This window comes from Rhinolophus ferrumequinum, chromosome 18 (assembly GCF_004115265.2).
Source record: "Rhinolophus ferrumequinum isolate MPI-CBG mRhiFer1 chromosome 18, mRhiFer1_v1.p, whole genome shotgun sequence".
NCBI lineage: Eukaryota > Metazoa > Chordata > Mammalia > Chiroptera > Rhinolophidae > Rhinolophus > Rhinolophus ferrumequinum.
The window spans coordinates 22,193,232-22,213,485 of NC_046301.1; the positions used below are offsets into that span (position 1 = coordinate 22,193,232).

Genomic DNA, 20,254 nt, shown 5'->3' on the forward strand with positions numbered 1-20,254 from the left:
GGAGACTGCTGCCTTTGTCTGAAGTGGCAATGCCATCAGACAGAAAATCCCTTTTTAGAGAGTATCTTGGAAACCCCAATATTCACTGGCTTTTTTCATGGCACAGGTGCCCCCCACATCCCAGCCCATTTGAGTAAATCCGCTCGTTTCCGCCACCTCCGTTAGTAGACCCGGAGGCCATGTTACCTCTGGTCATGAGACAGGGCCATGGCCCGGATCCCAGCGTCGCAGCCCGGGTAGGCAAACAGCTGCCTGAGGTCGCACACCTGCCAGACCATGACCACGCCGTTGTCTCCTCCTGTGAGCAGGTACTGCCCGTCCCGGCTCAGCTGGATGGCCTGTGAGACAAAGCAACGTTCAGGAGCGCGGAGTCTCTAGCCCATGTTGGATGAGTTCTTGCAGGATGGCAGCTACCGCAGCACGGGGAGAAGGCAGCAGCTGTGTGCACGTCTCCTGAGCTGAGGACTTGGTAGGAACCAGGAGTCGTACAAGACTTCTGCCATGTTTCAAAATCAAACGGACAGAGGTAGGCTATGCTGCAGTTTCTGCTTTTTAAATTCTTCCTTTTAAAGGAGGAGGTGGCAAACTCTGCCTGCTCTACACATGCTATTTCAGGGGTGCGTGTTGCAGACTGGGACCCCCTTCAACTGTACTGGGGACGGACTATGCCCGTTCTGTACCGAGGCTGGGCGGACAGTGCTAGCTGACCCCACGTCCCCACAGAGCATTCGGGCTGTGGCCCCAACAGTGCAGGCACCTTCACGAGGCCTGCGGGACTTGACAGCAGTGGGGAAGGCGATGTGGTGGAGAGAGAACTCCAGCTTCTCGGGGGATTAAACCCCAGCGGAAGCGTTTTCTTCTTGCCCCAGGACTGACTGCCCCTGCCAGTGCTGAACAGGAAGTGCAGACACGGAATTTGCGCTTCAGTCCTGTAAAACAGGCCAAATGCAGACCACCACCTGGTTTTATAAGACTTGCTACATCTCTAAAGGTTGAAAAAAGTCAAAAGAATATTTCATGACGTGTGAAAATTACACGAATTCCAAATTTCAGTGGCCATAAACAAGGGTTATTGGGACATGGCCACGCCCATTTGTTGACGGTTACTTTCACAAGGAATTGCTGCAGAACACAGAACCTGCAAAGCCGAAACTATTTACTGTTTGTTCCTTTACAGCAAACGTGTGCCAACTCCTGATGTAAATTTAAGGTAACTTCCTACCGAGCTTATCCTATTACGCCTTCCTTTCCTCTTGCCCTCTTCCCTCCAAATCTTTTCCTAGCATATTAAGATGCACATTTTCTGTCTTTAGCTAGGTGGCATTGGGAATTCTAAAAGTTACTGCAAACACCTGTCATCTTAAGTCCACAGGGACACAGTGTGGGAATGCAGATTGTGCTAACAAGCCAGAGAGAATAAATCCAACTTCTGAAAAGTGGTTTTACACTGATTTATACTCAGTTTCAGTACAGTTGCCTTAAGTCTTTAATCTACCCTTTGACAATTTTTTTTGAAAAGTAAGGACTGCCTCATAGCCATTCAATTCACATTCATATAAATGCCAACTTTTAGTGGTCTCTTAAATATAGCTTACTTTCAAGAACACAAAAAGACATCTAAGAAATAAAACCCATGTGTGGAAGATAGTTACACAGAAGAAGTATTCTCTAAATCTCAACTAAATACAAACAGTAAGATTTTTGTCAATATAAGTAAAAATCAATAGTCTATTCCTCCATTCATTTCACAAATGACAATCTCTAGGGGGTATCTGGGAACTGCAGTGAAGACTCGAACTAATAATTATTTGCTACACTTATAAAATTCAGCTGATGAAAATCCATTAACCTTCTGGTTGTGGTTCACTTGAATTTTATACTTGAGGCTTTTTACTGGATAAGTGCTATATTAAAACATAAATTAAAACCATTAATCTTTAACTCTGTTCTACTAAAGAATCTCTAATCCTAGTTCTGTTTGGAATTACATAAAACCTTGACTTTTAGGACGGGACATTTAGCAGCACCCAAAACATGTTCATCACGCAGATGCCTGCCAAGGTGGAAAAATGCTTCTCGGTCTTTCTCGTGAAGGACTTGCCAGATTCCCCTGAAGAGCCAGGGTAACATTTCCTGGACAGCACCCAACCTGCCACCCGAACCAGCATTCACATAGTTCTTCGCTGTAATATGCCTCTCAGCATCCAGGTTGGGTTGAACTAGAGATTTTAAGAGGGCCCCAGAGACATCTTATGCTCCTCCTCTGAAATCCCGTGCTGCACTGGCTTTGAGGAGATGAGGTACCAGCAGGCCACAGCGCTGGGGATGAGCACCTCATCCAGCAGGTAAGTAAGAGGTTCTCCAGCAGGTGGCTTTGCTGTTGGGTCCTCTCCTCCCCTCCCTCCTTTCAACTTTCCCCTCTCCTTTCTTCTCTCTACTCTCCTCGCTCCATTCTCCTTACCACTCTCCTCTCTATACTCCCTCCTCTCCCACCTCAGTTCTCCTTTCTACACTCTCTCCTCTCCTTTCTCCTTCCTATTCTCACCTCTCTCCTTTGTCCCTTCCTATTCTCTTCCTCTCCTTTCTACATTCTCTTTCTCCTCTCTTCCTGTCTCCTTTTCTCTCCCCTCTGCACTCCCTTTCCGCTCTGTCTCCCTCCCAGGCAAGCTCCCTAATCACACAGGTGACACCACTTACAAATTGGTATGATCAAGTGCTGGGGAAAAGCAATGTATTGTTTAAGCCTAAAATCCAGTGGGAAATGTTCCAGAGCGGGGAAAACAAGTGGGCATGAACAGTCTGCAGAAAGCCTCCCGACACTGCCTCCAGGAACTTCCCCGAGCCTTTGGTACTGACCTGCCACAGAAATTGTTTTAGCCAGCAAGGGATTTCAAATTATTTTACAGATTTATTAGTGTAGCTCACAATATAATCACAAGTCAAAGTGACAGATTATCAACATTATTGTAAAGAAAAGAGGAAAGGATAATCCTCTGATGTGTAGTTGGTTTAAATGAAGTATTATGGGAAGGAAGGGAAAAATAAAAGCAGAGGGAGCCTTTGTGGTAGCAGCTGTCAGAATGCAATGGAGAGAACTCAGGGAGAGACGACGAAAGCCTCTTACTGAATTGAGAAATCAATCCCTGGATAGAGAAGCAGTGAGTGCCCCCAATTTCATCATTGTAATCTATATTTAGGGGTTTCATTCCTTAATGCTGCCTGACCCCTGTATTTACCTGAGAGAAGGGGGTGATCAGACTAGATCTGGGAGAATGTATGTCACCTATCTGCACTACGTGAAGAATCTCAATGGTGAAAATGTCCAGGCAGAGGCCTCTGCGACCCTCTTCCTCCCCTCCCCATCACATCCTGGGCTCCCTCGCTGGACACAATTCACATGCACTCTCCACCCCATCCTGGAAAGTGATAGGAACACCACAGCTTCATGTTACCTTACCCTGCACCAAGAAGTTTGGAGGCGAGACCTAGAAAGCATAGCTTCTCCAAAGAGTAATCCCTCCTCTTTTGTTCAACCTCTAATATTAATACTTACTGAGCCCGGGCTTGAAAATGAAGCAAAACCCTAGAAGGTGCACTAGCATTACCATTTCTTGCATATCAAAAGGGAACAAAACGTCTGCCTAATTCACATCATAATTTGAAGCCCCACTCTCTTAACTTGGTAAGTTTGGGTCTTGTTATCCACGAAAAAGTCAAGTCTGAAACTAGATACCAATCCTAAATAGTTGCAACCCCACCATCCGCCTATAAGGAGGAAACTGGCTGCAAAGAGGAGACAGTTTTAGGTATACTCTGTTGCATTATTTTAGATCTGATACTCAGAAAACAACAATGCCTGGTTAACTTTCTTAGATACAAAAAGAAGCCGAGTAGTGCCACCCAGAATGGCTTCCCACGACTTTATGCAAACATCGGCCGCTGAAGCTCACCCTGGGCCTCACGGGGTGATGTCATGCACAGAATGTTCCGGCTGAGCGACGCGATCGGCACAGCTGGGACATGCCGTGGCCCGTGAGGTGTACAAGCCGCCTCCAAGCGCTACCTGACAATTGTGGGTTTTTTCTCTGCATGGAAAAGAGACTCAGCAACTCAACAGAGGTCTCTCCCTCCTCGCTTGTCACACTTGGAGGTAGAGATCTCGACTGCTGGACAGGCTGCAAGGCACTCACCCTTATGTTATCGTCTGTCTCCACGGTAGCCTGGAGTTTTCCATTCACGCTGAATGTACAGAAGAAGCCATTGTCATAGAATATGACACAGTGACCCTCTCTTGAAGCCTGAATGAGTTTCGGTTTCAGGCAGTTTTCAGGACCCTCCAAAGTCCTTAACAAATCTCCATTCATGGAATGTATGAGACATGGTCCTTCTGAGAAAAGAGACACAAAAAGCAAAATTCCTGTTTTTAATGGGGACAGATGTGGTCCGAGTACTGTGCACAGATCAAACAGGATTATAGTTGTAGGAAGCCTTAAAAATTACACATCGTATGTAAGTTATTTTGCAAAATGTCCTCTGCACGCTGGTTCTCACCTTTCACTTGGGACAGGAGAAAGCTGAGTCATAAACGTTCAAGTTCACTTCTCTTCAAGAGGCAGAGTGTTACCTTATGAAATTCATTATGCCAAGAGATGATTAAAAACTGCAGGAATTTACAGAGGAACTGGACAGATTGCCAATCCTAGAAGAGCTTCCGGGAGGGCTGGGCTGCCGGCAGGCGCACGGCGACCCTCTCCCCACACCTCACAGGGGCCCCGATGGTGGCAGCTCTGAAGGCCGAAGCACGGTTCCTCCCACTGCTCGTTACTTGATGTAAAAGGAGGTCCCTGGCAGCCCCCCTCCTTACTTCCCCCCAATGAATTCACAGAGATCCTTCTCCGCTGCTGCCTGAGGCTCAGGCTGACATGTTTGTGGACGACGGGGGGACTGCTGAACAGCCCGTACCCACCAGAGCTTTTTCAGCTGTACTGCGTGCCGGCTTCACGCGAAGCAAAGGAGGAGCCGGTAACCCAAACCGTCCGTGATGAGTGGGTTCTACGAGGTGTGGGGTCGGTAACTGGAGGATGTGCCTCTCCACCCTGCAGGCCACTCCACTCATCGCTGCGTGGAATCTGTTCCCCACACGAGGACTAAAGCACGCATGCACCTTTGAAAATAAGGCTCTCCGCTGTTTCTTGATCACTCGGGATTTGTAAGTTTTCAGTGTTCCCACATGCAGATAGTCTCTGCACAGTTCCAAGTACGCATGAATTTCAGTTATCACAGTAGCTGGACACGCACACCGCACCTTGCGGCCAGCTCTTCAGTCCACAAACCACTATGTAACGTGCATCAGGAGCGGTGACCAGCCCCATCACATTCAAAGCCCGGCGGGGAGGGGTCACTGCGTGCCTGTTACTCAGTTCATGCATGGACAGCAAACCAGGTAGTTGTGCCATCTGTCTCCAGGGATAAACCCAGGGGACATTTTACAAAACTGGACACTCAAAAGACGGTACCGTCCAACAAAGATGCAACACATAAGGAAATGAAACGCGGTGAAACTGAAAGTGACATTGGAATCGAACATAAGTGGGGTTTTAGAAGAAAGAGCTGACTGTGGGAATGCTGACATTGCTGAGAGTGCGCAGGATAAATTAGTGAAGGTGAACTTACTGACATAAATGGGTAAAGAGGTTTTAACAAAAATGGTGATGTCCCAGAAGGGATGCCAGCAAAACCCTTCCCATTACAGGAATCCTAGGGGACATTTCAGGACATTGGAAGCTGATCCACAGAGGTAGGACAACTGGTCAAGGCATAGAAAAGATTCTCACTCCTGAAGTTATATAAAGAGAAGGCGGCAAGCACTGTTCAAAGCACTACTGATAAGGTTTTCACAAAGAAATAAAATACGTGAACTATCAATGTTTCTAATGTTTTACATTACAGTGTACTAAGTAAATGGGAGTTTTACTATATTTTTCATGTCCATATATATGTATGTATGTATGTGTGTGCGTGTGTATATAAAGAATTTTTAATGTTTTGACAAAAAGTTTTTAAAGGTCATGGACCAATCATAAAATTTTCCATTGATTATTAAAATCCTCATGCATTGTTTCAGCTTGCATGGTCGTTTTTATGATTTCGTACCACTGTGCAAAGCTAGGACAGCCTGTAATATGATAGGTTCATTTTACGTATCTAATTTGGATCACTTATAGTCCAATAACTCAAGTTAGCTCAGGATATATGAAATTACTGGGCATAAGGCAAAAATTCCAGTTGGTACAGAATTTCTGCTATCCTTACTACTATTTCATTATTTTGGCCAAGTACATTTTTAAAACACAGTGCTTTGAATATTCAATAAGTCTTGTTAGCAAGACTTAAGTATTATAGTTCAACACACAGAGAAGGTGACTCAAATCCTCTGTGCTTCCCCATCGGAGAAGCCTAACACGAGGTGACAGTATTCAGACCTCAACTTAGGGCAGAGGCAGGAGATGGACAGACTATTGTGATGGAATAAGCCATGGGATGGAAGCAGCTCTGCTCCCGATCAGATCCTGACCTGTGGCGTGTGTTCCTGGAAAGCTTGCGTAGTAGCTCTTGGCCTACAAATATGATGATGCTACTAGGACAAACCTCCAGGCAGACCGGCTTAATTATCTTTGCACTCCATTCTTGCTGCCATCCTGGCTCCTGCCTCGTCCTGTGATCTGGCAGTGGTACCAGTGGTACCTCGGTTTTCGAACATAATCCGTTCCGGAAGACCGTTCGAGTTCTGAAACGTTCAAAACCAGCTGACAGCTAGGCCTCAGGACCTTGCTCTCAGAGAAAACCGCGAGACATGTTCGACTTCTGAGGCCTGTTCGAAAACTGAAGCATTTCCTTCCGGGTGTACGGAGTTCGTAAACCGAAATGTTTGTCAACGGAGACGTTCGAAAACTGAGGTACTACTGTACAACCCAGCCAGAGCCCAGAAGAAGAAACGAATTTACAAAGACGTTCCTTGCTCCTGCCTCCCTGTTTAGAGCAGTGATGGGAACGTCCCGTATCTGTGCTGCCCAATGTGGCAGCCGTTAGTCCCGCGGGAAACCGAGCCCCTGACATGCGGTGAGTGCCACCGTGGAGCTGAATTAGTAATTTTATTCATTTGAATTAAACACCCCCCTGGGGCTAATGGCTACCATCGCAGACAGCACAGCTGTTGAGAAAAAGGGACCAAATTCATCTCTGGTAACCTGTTACTAGAGGACACCAAACAGGACACACATTTGATGAAAGTGCCACAGATTTACCTTTGGAGCCACTTAACACCAGGCCCAGCTCAGCGCAGACGGCAGCACAAGTGATCTCATAGTCGTGGCCTGTCAGAATGGCCCGGGGAGCGCTGGTCCCACCTTCAGGGAAACACACAAAAAGAACACGTTAATTCAAGGTCATGCGGGGGATTACCTCCCTCTACTCAGCTTAAATAATCAACAACTTGCTCCTAATTCCCAGAATGCCCAAATCTTTTATTTATGGCTTGGGAATGCATCCAAAAATCCCATTTTTAGGACTAGATCCAAACTATATGCTAGTTTGAAGACCACATGTTGTTAAATTTCTAATCCTTACATGATTATCAAGCAGCAGTGGTTGAAACCTCAGAGTAAAATAAATCAGAAATGTACATTATAAAATGCCTCAGATACTTCCCAAATGCAAATATAAGCCCCTTGATTAGATGATTTATGGATGCATGGCTATAAAAGTAGGGACTAAGCTTGATTCCCATTTCAAAGAGAGGCAGCCGCCTTCTCTGTCCTCCCCCCACCTCCAATCCGTGGGCCTCTGAGACCCCTGTCATAGTGACAGTCTGAATAGGATTCATGATATTTCAAAGCAGCCCCTCTCTTAAATATCTATTATCTTTACTAAGTCTGAGAGTATATTTTTCTATGATTCATTCAAAGAACAAGGAGGGAAAAAAATAAACTCTTAAATGTAATTCTATTAATAATGCTTGAAAATTAAGGGAGGGGGTAAAGAAGGAAGGACAGAGAAAGAATACCCAAGTAATGGAAACTGTTTCAGAGCATTTTCACAGGTAGAAGAAGCCATGCTGTAGCTCAGTCCCAAATTGAAGAGAAAACTGGTCAGCTGATAAGGAACCCACACCAGGTGTGGCCCCAGCAAAGATAAATAAAATAAGAATGGGCTTGATTTGTGCCGAGCCACAAGGAGAAATTGAATTCCCTATTTAGCATGAAGGTTGCTATTTTAAGATTAAACTAGTCCTCTATTTTTATAGTCAAGAAGGACAAAGACACAAAAAGCCTTTATAAATGGCACTAGGGAGCAGGACTGGGTTAGATTTCCTTGACTGGACTGCTTTGAGAGTGTTATTGATACATGATTCCGTGTAATCCAAAAAGGGGCAAATGTGCCCAGAAAGTAGGTCACTACCACGAGCTCTGGAATCCTGAGGAAAAGAAGAACTTGTCACCTGAACCCCCGACACTTGGCCATCCTCAGAACAGTCACACACTCTGAGGAGGAAGACCTGGCAGATCAGGGAAAATCCAACAGAAACCTTGGAAAGACCCAAAAATTTAACTCCAAAGCAGTGGTTTTTATGATGGGTAGATGGGTTCTCTGAAATGCGATGCAAAATATGTATGCATGCCTATGTCTTTTCGGGGGGCTGGGGAGGGGAGGAAGGAAAATGGGTTTTCGTGAGTGCACAGCGCTCTGGGACTGCAAACAGGTGAGGGGCCTCTGCTGTGCAGACAGCGGCCCAATGTCTGTGCTTCCAGCCGGCTTTGCTGGGAGCCTGCAGTTACTTCCTGTCCGGCCATTACGCGTAGTGATTACAACGTGTTACTGGAGTACACAGTGCACGTCTGTGTCCCCACAGTGTCCTTCATGGCTTTTGGTGACTACGGTACTTCTGAGTGAGGTTTGTGGCAAGGGGCATCATATCGAACGAACCCTGCACCTCAATGGCTGTCCACGTGCTGCCACACCGTGGGACTGGCCACGGTGCTCAGTGACAAAGGGAGACCACAAAGGACCTGTGCAAAGGAGAAGGGAGAAGGGGAACCAGGGGCTTCGTTTCATTTGATTCAAGGTTTACAAACTTCTTTGGGGAGGGAAACCTACCTTAATCACAAAGTTTACTTGACATTTTCCAAACAAGAAAGAATTTGTCACAAGAGCAACTTTTTTCCCCCCTTAAAAAGTACACGAATTTTAAGGGGAAAAAAAAAAAGTACACGAATTTGGGGACATTTTTAAGGAAAAACAAAACACATCATTTAGGCCGATCTGAATTCTTAATTTTCTGTTAGAAATAAGCCTTGCCACAAAAAAATTAGAAATACATATTATGTTTTTAAAAGTTACCAAGGCTTTAGCCCTAATGTGTGGTTTCTCCCGTTCCCAAGATGCTCTACATTCCACAAAAATACCCAAAGTATTGGTTTTGAAATTAATGTATAATTATATCTATTGACAACTTTTTAAAAACCAAGAATTAAAATCAATATCTAAGTCATACATTTTCAGTGGTTCCTTTTACATTTTCGTAAGTTACTACTTTATGGGAGGGTGAGATTTGTGTTTTAACTTCAATTGTCTTGAAATTCCTCAGTGGGAAATGAAGGTTTGAAGGAAAACTGATGGCAACTGAAAATCTAAGTGTGAGCCAACGTAAACACAGGACAGATGGATAACAGCAGACCCAGAGTACACTGTCACTTAAGCATGTCACTGCTAACTTTTTGTTTTCTAGATCTAAGGATATCTTCTCAGGAATAGGGGGAGGAAATGAAAATGTTGTCAAGTGTATTTCTGTAATGTAAAGGAAATGAAATACTGAGAATTTTGTACGACTATAAAGGTAGACTTAGGAAGCTTCATGATTAATTCCATAAAGTGGGTTAACATATAAGCATTCTTTTCTGTAAACTCACAATTAAAATTTTTATAGATGTGCTTTATTACAAAATGCTAGTTTCCAATAATCCACACTGTACTAATCATTTTTCCCTCCGCAAATCACACACACACCCACACCCACACCCACATACAAAACACACACAAATAACACACAAATAACACACACACACACACACACACACAATTTCAAAGCTGGAACAAGATTTTTCTTTTCCTAGGGCCTGATCTCTAAATAAAGAACCGTTCAATGCTAAAACTTTGGCTTCAAAGTTTGGCAAAACGTTCTTTAACCCAGGAAGCAGGTTAGACAGTTCAGGAAATATAGGGGGGGGGGGGGAAAGGAAGGAAAGAAAAAAGAAAAACAACAAATTAAAAGCATAAGGGTAGACTTATGATCACTGGGTTCTTTTCAGGTTACTGGTTTCACAAACACTCACTGGATTTCCAGTAAAAAGATTGTGCTGTTCAACTCCACCCCCGCTCCTTTTAGGGAATTCACATTAATGGCTTTTCAAAATCCACGTATAGAAGACAAGGAGAGGGATCCTTTCCTCTAAGAAAAGCTGTTTCCAGGCTTATTTAAAGACGGGACTTTATATTCCTTATGATCTGCTGTGTAAATTGAATATTCCTTTTGTCCCCCATCAAAAAATCTGTTCAAAATAAATACTTGTTGGATTTTTATAAACGCCAAGCAACCACATGTTTTAAATATTAATATTTCACAATTCCAGATAGAATTACATGATATAGGATTTAAACCCAACAGGTCCAAACTGTTTAAGTTCGACATATATTTTAGGAACCACTTTCAAACGACGAAGGGTAGAGGGCATGATCGGAGGTAGAACCAGACCTGATTTGTGGGTCACAGAATCTAGTTCTTTCTCTGTAGCTACATGGTTACACATCATCCTGCATCACAGAACCCAAGCAATGACCTCTCCCAGAATGGAAAGGCAAAATCCCTACATATCGGTATGTATTTGTTTGGAAAGCCTAGAAACAAAATCTAGGAACCATATAACTCATTCTCATTGCAGCCCTCACCTAAATCTGTCCCTCCCAACAACTTGCAGCCCATGGAGTTAATACCTAGGGGGTAAAATCAGCTCAAAGAAGACAATACTGGCCATATATTACTTTTTAAAGACCCCTCAGCTATCATCATCTCTCACTGAAGTCACTAAACCAAATAAAGAGCAAGGGGAAAAAAAGTCATCTCAAAAATAACAGGATCATTCTTTGATAAAAATTTGCAATAGTTAATGGTTACAGAAATTCTTTACTTTTGCTTTCTGAGACACTAGGATCTACCAAAAGCTAGATCATAAAGCAGAACAGATTCCCTTAAGAACCTTTGAAAGTCTTAGTGCTTGAAAAATCGCCATGGCTTTCAATGCAGCTGAGAGAAAAATTCATCTTGCTGCTAGTTTAAGGGGCTACACTTCAAACTCATCTTAAAGAAAAATAAAAAGAGAAAGAGGATAGACTCTTGGACTGCTTTGAAAAGCGTGAGTAATTACTTCAAAGGAAAGGGTTCTTTGTCCGGAGAGCAGGTTTATGACTACTGATGCAAATCCTAACCCAAGGCTGAAAAGGATACTCAGTGCATCTTTATGGATGGCCTTAAAGAAAGATGAACAAGTCAAAGGAGATTAAAGACAGCCCAAATCCTGCCACGAATACCAGGACACACCAGTTCTTACAGATGTGGTCTTCTCAATACACAATACTGAATATCAGCACTAACTTACAGACACTGTTATAACAACCCAACTTACATTTAAGCAGCACACAATCTCCTCCATAATACCCATTTAGCATTTACATTGGACCTAGTTTTAAAATATTAGGTGAACTGTTTTGTGCATTCGTCAGAATAACAAGGGCTTTTATTAAATGTGTTTCTTTGGTGCCCTCATAACACTAAGTGTATTTGTCCATCAAATGAATTCTAAATCACTTAAAGTTATACCTGAAAGAAGAGGAAACAGTAATTTCTCTAGTATCCTGTTCATAAATATCCAATGAGAAAAATATTTCAAGAGAGCTGTCTCCATTAAGGCAAAGGGGATTAATAATCCAGGTAAAAATAGACTTGACACACATTTCTGGCAAATTTTGAGTTACATTTTTAAAAAATGAATAAAGTTCTTGGTATTTCTGGCACCGTCTCCTCAGTCTTATAAAAATTAAATTACCTTAAAATACATTGCAAAGTTCTCATTAGCAGTTTAAATATGTTATTAGCAGAGAGAGAATCCCTTTCATCCACTCACCATTTTTTTCATACCATCTATTATGAAAATGAAGTGCGGCTCAACATTTCCCTACTCTTAGTTTTGTTTGTAGAAATAAAATTCTTCCAATTAAGACTCGTTTAGAAGATTCCTGGGCCAGAAGCTAACATTTCTCATGTGTTTACTCATTCATTCCTTTACTTGTTCCTTCACTTATTAACATTTATTGGGTATATATAATGTGCAATGCACTGTGGAAACAGGGAGGGGGATCAAATACGGCCTGTATTTGTAAATGACTTGATTTTAAATGGTCATTGGATCGGATTGAGATGACTGTCCTATAAATCTGCAAATTATAAATAGAATTGGAAAGGTCAAAATGTTGTATTGACTCTTTATTACAGAAGTCCAAACTATCTATTACAAGTTAATTTTTATACAAAATGAATATTTAACATCAATTCAAAAAGTCCTCAGATAAAAACAACTGACATAATTTTTCACATTAGTAAAATCTATTACCATCTGACCTCTTAGGTAAAATAAAATAGGAAACCTGGCTTTGTTTAAAAAAGGAATTTCAATAGAGCACTCATTTTGAAAGAAAATTTAAGAACCTAAATACATAATTCAGTTACTAAGTATATGTAGATATTTTAAAAAATCTAAATATTGTACATTTTATGCCAATCATTTCCTAACAATGGATACTTCTGTTTTGCACACGCCTTTTGTTCCATTTTAGTTACATTTTGATTACTACAAAACATTCATTGTGGGAAAAAAAATCATGCAAAAACTGAATACTAAGCTTTCTCTTGTGGCTCACCATAATGGTAAAGCAAGAAAGGAATGACTTTCCTGAAGCGGATATGAGGTCAGTTGTTAAATGTTTCTTAAACCTGTCCCATTAACTTCCTAATTTTTCAGTGGGAATTATAACATGATGTTTTAATTGTGCAATGAGAAACTATTTTAAATTTGTCCTATTCATTCTGTCTCCACCAACCCTTCCCCTCCTCTCCATTCATCATGGTCTCTGGGGAAAACATGCTAATTTGGTTAAACATATAGACACAGAAAACAAGCCATAGCTGCATTTGGGCTGTGGCAACCATCAGATAGTAAATTTTGGTAGCTTCCTCTTCCAAAAAATATTAGAATTGTTAATGCAAGACGACGTTGGTATAAAAACCAATGATAAGTTCTTAGTTTATAATCTTTCTCCTCCTCTATGATATATATTAATAGTATAGTTATATTATATATGAAATATATAGTTTATGACAATGGAATCATCCTCTAAGACTACATTAGAAAATGGGTTTGTGTAGGTTTGTACCTATAATTGTATAAATATAAATGTGTAATATTTAAAAAATACAAAATCCTATCATGACATACTTTCATAAGAATTCAGTATAACAAAATTAACTCTATACTGTCCTTTGCAAATACTAAGAGTGCTTTAGTGATCGGGTTGCATCAAACTGAAAGTGCAGTGCAGTTTAGTGGTGATGATTGGTGCCTCTGGCCTAGAGTGCCTGAGTTTGAATCTAGGCTCCAGCACTAACCTACCTGGGGCAAGTTCTCATAGTTCTAGTAAGATCTGGGAGTTGCAAGGCCCAGGGCAGAAAGTCAAGGCATATTTTATTGCCTTGTGCTTCAGCTATAAACAAGGATAACAGTAGTGACCGTACAGGACTACTGTGAGAATAAATGAGCGACTGTGCAAAGTGCTTAGAATGGTGCCCGGCATGTCGTGAGCACTCAGTAAGCATCATCTGGGAGTAGTCATAGCAGTCACAATAGTAGTAGCAACAGCAGCAGTAGGAGAATGATGCATATTTTCACCCAATGTTGTAGATACTCCTTTCAGCAAAAGTATAATATCTGTATGCTCCATAAATGCCAATTAGTGGTGGTCCTCATTATTTTTGTTTTTTGTTTTTCGAGGAGAAAACAGCTTATTGTCTAGAAATTATACTTTGATTTCCCCCGTTCCTTCTTTTCTTAGACTTTCCAACCTCCCTTAACAATCCAACCTCCCTTAACAATACATTCTGATACAACTACTAGCATCTAGAAGCCTAGAGCAGGAAGTGAAGGTACATTACAATAATTAGGTGTCTCTCCCCCCAAATAAAGTATCTTTATTGTCTCTGATTATCAAAGCAATGCATGTGTATCATAAAACATTAAGATAATTTAACAAATTATAAATTATAAAATGAAAAACTGCCTCCAAATTCCACTCTCTATAAATAAGCATTGCTAACATTTTGCTGGCTATTATTCCAAACTTTTCTATGCATCAATATACATAGAATATATAAGGTATATATATATATATATATATATATATATATATATATATATATATACAGATATAGATATTTAGAATATATCATATTATACCTGTAGTTTGGTGAACTTTTATGCTTAATAAAGAGAACATATCCTTCCACGTCAATATTACAAATCCAAATACATTAATGGCTGTACAGCATTTCATTATGTGGACATATCAAACTGAGCTAACGTACTTTTTCTTACTACTTTCTTGAGACTTCATTTTCGATTCCCCACAGAGGGGCTTGTCTTGGGCTGTAATTCATTGATAGCTCTTACAGCTGCATATGGGTGCCTAGTAACATAAACATTATAAAATTCTGCCTCCAATAAAAAATGCAGATAGAACAGTTATTGAAATTAAATCTTATTCATATTTGTTGATATGCAACATTGATTTTTATGAATAGTAATTAAAATTAAAAACTATTTTTATCTATCCTAAATACCCATGTCACACAAAATTCTTTGTCATGTCTTCCTGAACATTTTTAACGTTCGTTTGTTAAAGATACATAAGTAAGGCACGAATGAAAACTACAGAGGGTTTTCACAACTTTGGTTTTAGAAACATCCTGGGTTTGACACCAAAAGCAAAGGCAACTAAAGTGAAAAATAAATAAATGGGGCTAAATCAAATAAAAAATCTCCTGCACAGCAAAGGAAACTGTCAACAAAACGAATAAATAACCTATGGGATAGAGAAAATATTTGTAAATCATATATCTGATAAGGGATTAATATTAAAAAAATTTAAAGAACTCATACAACTCAATAGCAAAAAACCAATCTGACTAAAAAGTGAGTAGAGGATCTGAATAGACATTTTTCCAAAGAGGACATACAAATGAGCAACAGGTACATGAAAAGATGCTCAACATCACTTATCAGAGAAACACAAATCAAAACTACAATGAGATATCACCGCACACTTTTTAAAATGGCTATCATCAAAAAAGACATACCCAGTAGCTGCAAGGATGTGGAGAAAAGGGAACCCTTGTGCACTGTTGCTGTGAATGCAAATTGGGCAACCAATATGAAAACCAGCATGGAGGTTCCTCAAAAAAACTAAAAATAGAACTACCTTATGATCCAGCGATCCCTCTTCTTGGTATTTATCCAAAGGAAACAAATACACTAATTTGAAAAGATATCTGCACCCCCATGTTCATTGCAGCATTATTTACAACAGCCAGGATATGGATGGATGAATGGATATAGACTATGTGTTGTATATATACAATAGAATATTGTGCAGCCAGAAAGAAAGAAAGAAAGAAAAAGAAAGAGAAAAAAAGAAAGAAAGGAAGAATAAAAATCCTGCCATTTGAGACAACATAGAGGGCATTGTTGAGATAAGCCACACAGAAAAGGCCAAATACTGTACGGTTGCACTTATTGGGGGTTGCTAAAGGTGGGGGTGGAGGAAACAGGTGAGGTGGTCAAAAGATATAAACTTCCACTTATAGAATAAATATGTCCTGGGGATGTAATGTGCAGCATGGTGACTCATGGTGACTATAGTTAATCATATATGTGAAAGTTGCTAAGAGAGTAGATCTTAAAATTTTTCATGACAGGAAAAAAATTTGTAACTATGTGTGGTGATGGATGTTGACTAGACATATTGTGGTGGTCATTTTGCAATACATACATATATCGGATCATTATATTGCACAACTGAAACTAATATAGTTATACGTTAATTCTCTCTCAATTAAAAAAAAATCCTGACTCCACTCACTTCAAGGAAAAAAAAGCAACCTCTCAGTTGTAGAAAGTTACAAACTATAATCAAAGCTAAAAAGCTCAACAGTCATGAAGCCCTAAGCCGTGAGAGGCAGTAAGACTTCTTAGGATTCTTTTTTTCCTCTATAAAAACACTCCAAATCCCAAATCTGAAGTCTGACTCAATCTATTTGAATGTGGAAAAAAAATTAAAAGATAGGGCAATTGTTGCTTTGTAAAAGAAATCAACAGAGGCATTTAAGTAGTTAATATCATTAAAAAATGGGTCTCTTTTAATCAATTCTCAGAAATATCTAAAGTACAATATGAGGTACATATGCACAAAGCTGTCACATAATTTCTCTAATGAAGCCAACTTTTTGGAAGGTGGTAAAATCAGTCTAATATGTTTTTCCAGGAGGTATTAATTAAATGTATCCTTAGTACCTCCACAATGTCTCTCTCTCTCTCTCTCTCACACACACACACACACACACACACACACACATGCACTTACACAATATTCTAAAAGCAAAAGAATCCCGCTTTTAGGCTTAAAAAAGGGGAGAGAGGAAGTAGCCTGTGATTTCAGAGTATATTCAGTCTCAAATTAAATGAAAGAAGACATTCAAAATTTTCTTTGAGAGCCTGTACAACGATACTTAGTTGACTAAAGGGAATCTGTACCTTCTTAGATTAATTCCAGCATTTGTTTGAAATTAAATTTCCTACGTGACCCTAAAGTACTAGACAAAAACTTTCTTTGGTGTGGCACTATGAAAGTCTACATACGAAGACACTCAGTTTCAATTTGAGGGCATAAATCATCAGTTCTTCTGTTCATATTTATATGGCCATAGCCTACGGGCTGAATGGTATAGTCATTTTTCTCTGCAACTAAACAAGGTAAATAAATGTGATATATTGGCACATCACCCCACCACTCTGCATATGGTGCACATTAAGGTTGTATTCATTTGCCATATGAATATAATTCCTTTTACCACATCTACTATTAGTTACAAGCAGTAAATACAGAGTTGTTTTGCTGGACCTTGAGGGCCTGCATTACATCATGGAGCACTAAACATCCTGGACCTTCTGGAGAATTTCATAGATGTAGTTTTAATGTCACCTGAACTCGAACACTGCCAACATATTGTTTCAAACCCTACTTGATGAATTCTTCAAGGGGAAAAAAAAATGCAGGGCAATCTTAGTGTTAGTGCAGCAGTGCACACCAAAAATGGGAGCACAGGGAAAGCTCTTGATGAGATACGTACAAGAACTCATGTTCTTGACAAATAATCAGATCACGAGTCATATTCCAGGTATAAGAAGGCTATATACTTGTTATAAGCATTGCTTTCAGATTCAGAATTTAGGGAACATACGGAATCTAAAGCTAAAGTTATCCAAACAATTTTCTCCAGTTGTAGCTGACTGAAGACCTACGATCAGTAAGAGAAGACTTTATTTCAGGATAAACTGTGATGCTTTGTCTCATTAGGCATATATTGTGCTTCCTTCTTCCTTAAAATATTTATTATAAAGTCCCAAATCCAGGTTAGTACAAAAGGGACAAAAGAAGGAAGAAAGTGATTTCTTTTACAGACTCTATGGTTCAACACAAAGGTACGTATCTTGACATTTGTGACCCATAAATAATACATTGCAGGCAATTAAAAACAAAGTACACCTGTCTTATCAAGTAACTGATTTTCAAATTTACCAACATTAAGTCCCCAAATGCATCCAGCAGATGGTGCTCTAGGACACTTACTTCAGGAGAGTAATACTATTTGTGTTACATCCACCTTATTTTGGCAAGACAAAGAATAAGGATTTATCAGTCGCTCAGTAAAACCTATTAGGGTTTATGATAAGAACATAATTCCTAAATATGTGCACAAAAATATACATATGCATAAGACATGCGCACAGAGGCAACCAGTAAATAATTCACCTGGACATATTATGATACTACTTTTCTTAGAGTTGATGAGTGGTCTATGCATATCAGTGGTATTTATAGTCCTATGGCAAGATCATTCTAAATTCATTAAAAAAAAATTTAGAATGCCTTAAAGTTAGAATTCATTTTTAATTATAGCAGGAATGTCTCATTAGGGTAATACTAGTAAAATTAACAGCAGTAGGATTTACGGTAATGACTTAAATGATTGATGAGAGTATAACAAAATGAAGTTTTAGACGGAGAAAAAAAGCAGGGCAGCTATGGCATACAGTACTTTAAAAAACAGCTCTGTGGTCTGTGAGTGTTAGCCTTATGGTTAATAAAAACTTCTTTCTAATTAACGGTGCTGAAATATTCTTAAAGAACAGAATCCTGGTGTTATGAAAAAAAAAAGTTAGTTTCTTTTTTTTTTTTTTCAGTAGACGCCATTCCCATAAAGGAGAAAGCTGACATAGATTAGCATGTCTGATTGCAAAGAGGAAAAAAAAATGCCACCTTTCAATCAAATCAAAAACAGAATGTGAGAATGGAAAACTACTTTACTGAAACACTACACACACAAATCTATGCATCACCCTCACAGTCAGCAACCATTTGCTTCCAAAGGTAATCAACTGTGGCTTAACAGAAAATTATTCAGATACCTAAAAATTCTGAAGTACTTGCTTCTAAAAGCTTTATAAGCATTTAATTTTAAGTTTAAGATCTATTAATACAACATAAAAATAGTGGATAAATATTTTGTACATTTTTATCTTGCTTATAAGATCATTTCAAAGTTTTAAAGTATTTAAATGTCAATCGAATGCACTGGGAAACATTTTCTCTAAAATTTGGAAATATACAGTCTGGATAGCCTTATTCTGAAGAAAAAATGAATATTTCAGGAAAAGCATTTTGGTGTACAAGATTCAGTCCTAAAACATACGGAGTACTCAGGCAAACAGATATACCTCCATGTGGGAAACACTTTTCATTGAAATGTTCTTGGTTGATTTTATTTTTAAAAATTCACTAAATGGATTCCTATCTTAATGTTTTTTCTCATTGAGAAAATTGAATTTTAAGGAGATAAAAATCACAGGACAATAGAGTCAAAACTGAAAACCTTTCTGTTATACAGGAAAACAAGGCTTTTGCCACATAATGTAGGCAAATTTCATAGAACATGTGCAACCTTTCATAAGCTCCAACTTACACTATATATAAATAGATTTCATCCAATTAGAATTAGTGTGATTTTTGCTCAAACAATGTGCATATTATTGGATAACATGATTTAAAAAAAATTGTAATGAAGCTATCAATTTTACATATAGCACTAAGATTTGTAGAAAATGGTGTAGGCTTATCACCCTAGCAAGTAAAATTACTAGCTTATTCTCATGATTTTTGAAATAAAAAAACAAAATACTTGAATGAGTCCCTATGAGATGCACAAAAAACAGCCCTAGTTTTCTTTAATTTACCTATTTTCCCTTCAAGGAAGAAAAACATCTAAATTCAAAAATTTAAGTCGAGGCATGTGTGTATTTATGGACCACTTTTCAATTACATATATAAAAGCCTAACCATTTCTTAAAGGTCATTTATACTGCATCCCCCAGATACAATACAGGAATAAGCATAGCCTAAAAGTCTTCTGAAAAGCTGACTTGAGCGGCTGCATCGTGGAGCCATCAATGAGCCAGAGGCTTATAAAATCCGAACCAGCTTGCATGAATTTTTAAAACACACGGTAAAAAAAGAAAACAAAATATGTATTTTTATGTCATTTTGTTTTGAAAATCTTAGACTGGCTTGTTTATTTTTCTACTATAACATGTGGAAATTCTCATTATATGAAAAAGTGTCTTTTTGTCTTTCTCTCAGATTCACCCTTCAAAGCTAAAGCAAAATTAAATTGGGACATCAGATGTTAGAAAAGGGCCAGAAAGGACGGGGTTCACTTTGAGAAAGGTAATTTAATTTAGTCAAGAAACATTACAAAATGTAT

The 20,254-nt window shown here is 39.4% G+C and overlaps 1 protein-coding gene and 1 long non-coding RNA gene across 4 annotated transcripts in view; one reads left to right on the plus strand and one right to left on the minus strand.

Moving 5' to 3' along the window:
* Positions 1 to 20,254, minus strand: part of LRBA (LPS responsive beige-like anchor protein) — a 575,445-nt gene that overhangs the window by 2,268 nt on the left and 552,923 nt on the right. For all 3 annotated transcript variants that reach the window (XM_033134087.1, XM_033134086.1, XM_033134088.1), the window contains 3 exons: positions 7,305 to 7,406; positions 4,191 to 4,387; positions 187 to 338 (listed from right to left, as the gene is read on the minus strand). In XM_033134087.1, the coding sequence (XP_032989978.1) occupies positions 187 to 338; positions 4,191 to 4,387; positions 7,305 to 7,406 (451 nt within the window). The remainder of the gene's footprint in view (positions 1 to 186; positions 339 to 4,190; positions 4,388 to 7,304; positions 7,407 to 20,254) is intronic.
* LOC117037730 (uncharacterized) lies at positions 345 to 4,184 on the plus strand. Its single transcript, XR_004425580.1, has 4 exons — positions 345 to 526; positions 1,178 to 1,210; positions 2,008 to 2,345; positions 3,874 to 4,184. It is a non-coding gene; the product is annotated as an uncharacterized LOC117037730 (long non-coding RNA).